This window comes from Colobus angolensis, unplaced genomic scaffold, assembly GCF_000951035.1.
Source record: "Colobus angolensis palliatus isolate OR3802 unplaced genomic scaffold, Cang.pa_1.0 Scaffold50, whole genome shotgun sequence".
Taxonomy (NCBI): Eukaryota; Metazoa; Chordata; class Mammalia; order Primates; family Cercopithecidae; genus Colobus; species Colobus angolensis.
This window is the reverse complement of record NW_012118488.1, coordinates 1,456,495-1,457,847: the sequence shown is the minus strand read 5'-3', so window position 1 is coordinate 1,457,847 and position 1,353 is coordinate 1,456,495. Positions and strand designations below refer to the sequence as shown.

Here is a 1,353-nt window from a genome sequence, read left to right as displayed (position 1 = left end):
GTTATCTTGGCACTGCACTCCAGCCTAGGCAACAGAGTGAGACCCTGACTCCAAAAAAAAAAAAAAAAAAAAAAAAAAAGGAAAACAGCTCTTACCTTCATCTCCTTCTGGTGCATATGAAGCTGTAATAATATCAATATCAGCACAATTCATCACAATCTGATTAGTCGCCTGCCTCACCTAAGGGGAAAAGAAAAACCAACAGTGTCAGAAATAGCCTACATTAATAGCATATACAACTTGATCAGGTGTGTTGGCGCACACCTGTAATTCCAGCACTTTGGGAGGCCAAGCAAAGAGGATCACATGAGCCCAGGAGTTTGAGACCAGCCTGGACAACATGGTGAAACCCTGTCTCCACAAAAAATACAAAAATTGGCCAGGTGTTGTCATCTGTGCCTATAGTCCCAGCTACTTGGGAGGTTGAAGTGGGAGGACTGCTTGAGCCCAGGAGGTTGAGGCTGCAATAAGCTGTGATCATGCAGCTGCACTCCATCCTGGGCAACTGAGCAAGACTCTGTGTCTCTCAAATAATAAAAATAATGATAATAGTAACAGACTTGGACTAATATCAGAGTCAATTTTTTAAAATCCAGACTTCGCTAAAACCTAGACTGAGAATTTATGCATCAATGGTATAAATAAATGAAGTTTTAATAATCCAAAGCAACTCATATTTTCCAAATTATATTAAATAATGAATGTTTAAGTATTTCACATCACTTACATCTAACCAATTAGCCAAATAAAATAATGTTTTCTACTTAAACCTTGATTTTAAACTATTAAAGGGCTGGGCACAGTGGCTCATGCCTGTAATCCCAACACTTTGGGAGGCTGAGGCAGGAGTATTGCTTGAGGTCAAAAATTCAAGACCAGCTTGGGCAACATAGGGACAAAAAAAATTTTTTAATGAGGTGGCTGTGATGGTACACACCTACAGTCCTAACTACTGGAGAGGCTGAGGGAGGAGGATCCCTTAAGCCCAGGAGGTCAAGCGAGGCTGCAGTGAGCTATGATTAAACCACTGACCTCCAGCCTGAACAACAGAGACTCTGTCTCAAAAAATAAAAGTAGGCTGGGGGCTCACACCTGTAATCTTGGCACCTTGGGAGGCTGAGGGAGGTGGACCACTTGAAGTCAGGAGTTTGAGATCAGCCTGGCCAATATGGTGAAACCCCGTCTCTAATAAAAATTATCCGGGTTGGCTGGGCCCAGTGACTCACGCCTGTAATCCCAGCACTTTGGAAGGTTGAGGTGGGCGGATTGTGAGGTCAGGAGATCGAGACCATCCTGGCTAACATGGTGAAACCCCGTCTCTACTAAAAATACAAAAAATTAGCCATGCGTCAT

At 42.9% G+C, this 1,353-nt stretch overlaps 1 protein-coding gene across 1 annotated transcript in view; it reads right to left on the bottom strand.

Annotated features, from left to right (window-relative positions):
* The window catches only part of NPEPPS (aminopeptidase puromycin sensitive), a 117,491-nt gene that overhangs the window by 95,021 nt on the left and 21,117 nt on the right, over positions 1-1,353 (bottom strand). Inside the window, 1 exon segment of the mRNA XM_011959842.1 lies at positions 96-180. Coding sequence (XP_011815232.1) covers positions 96-153 — 58 coding nt within the window. The 5' untranslated portion in view covers positions 154-180.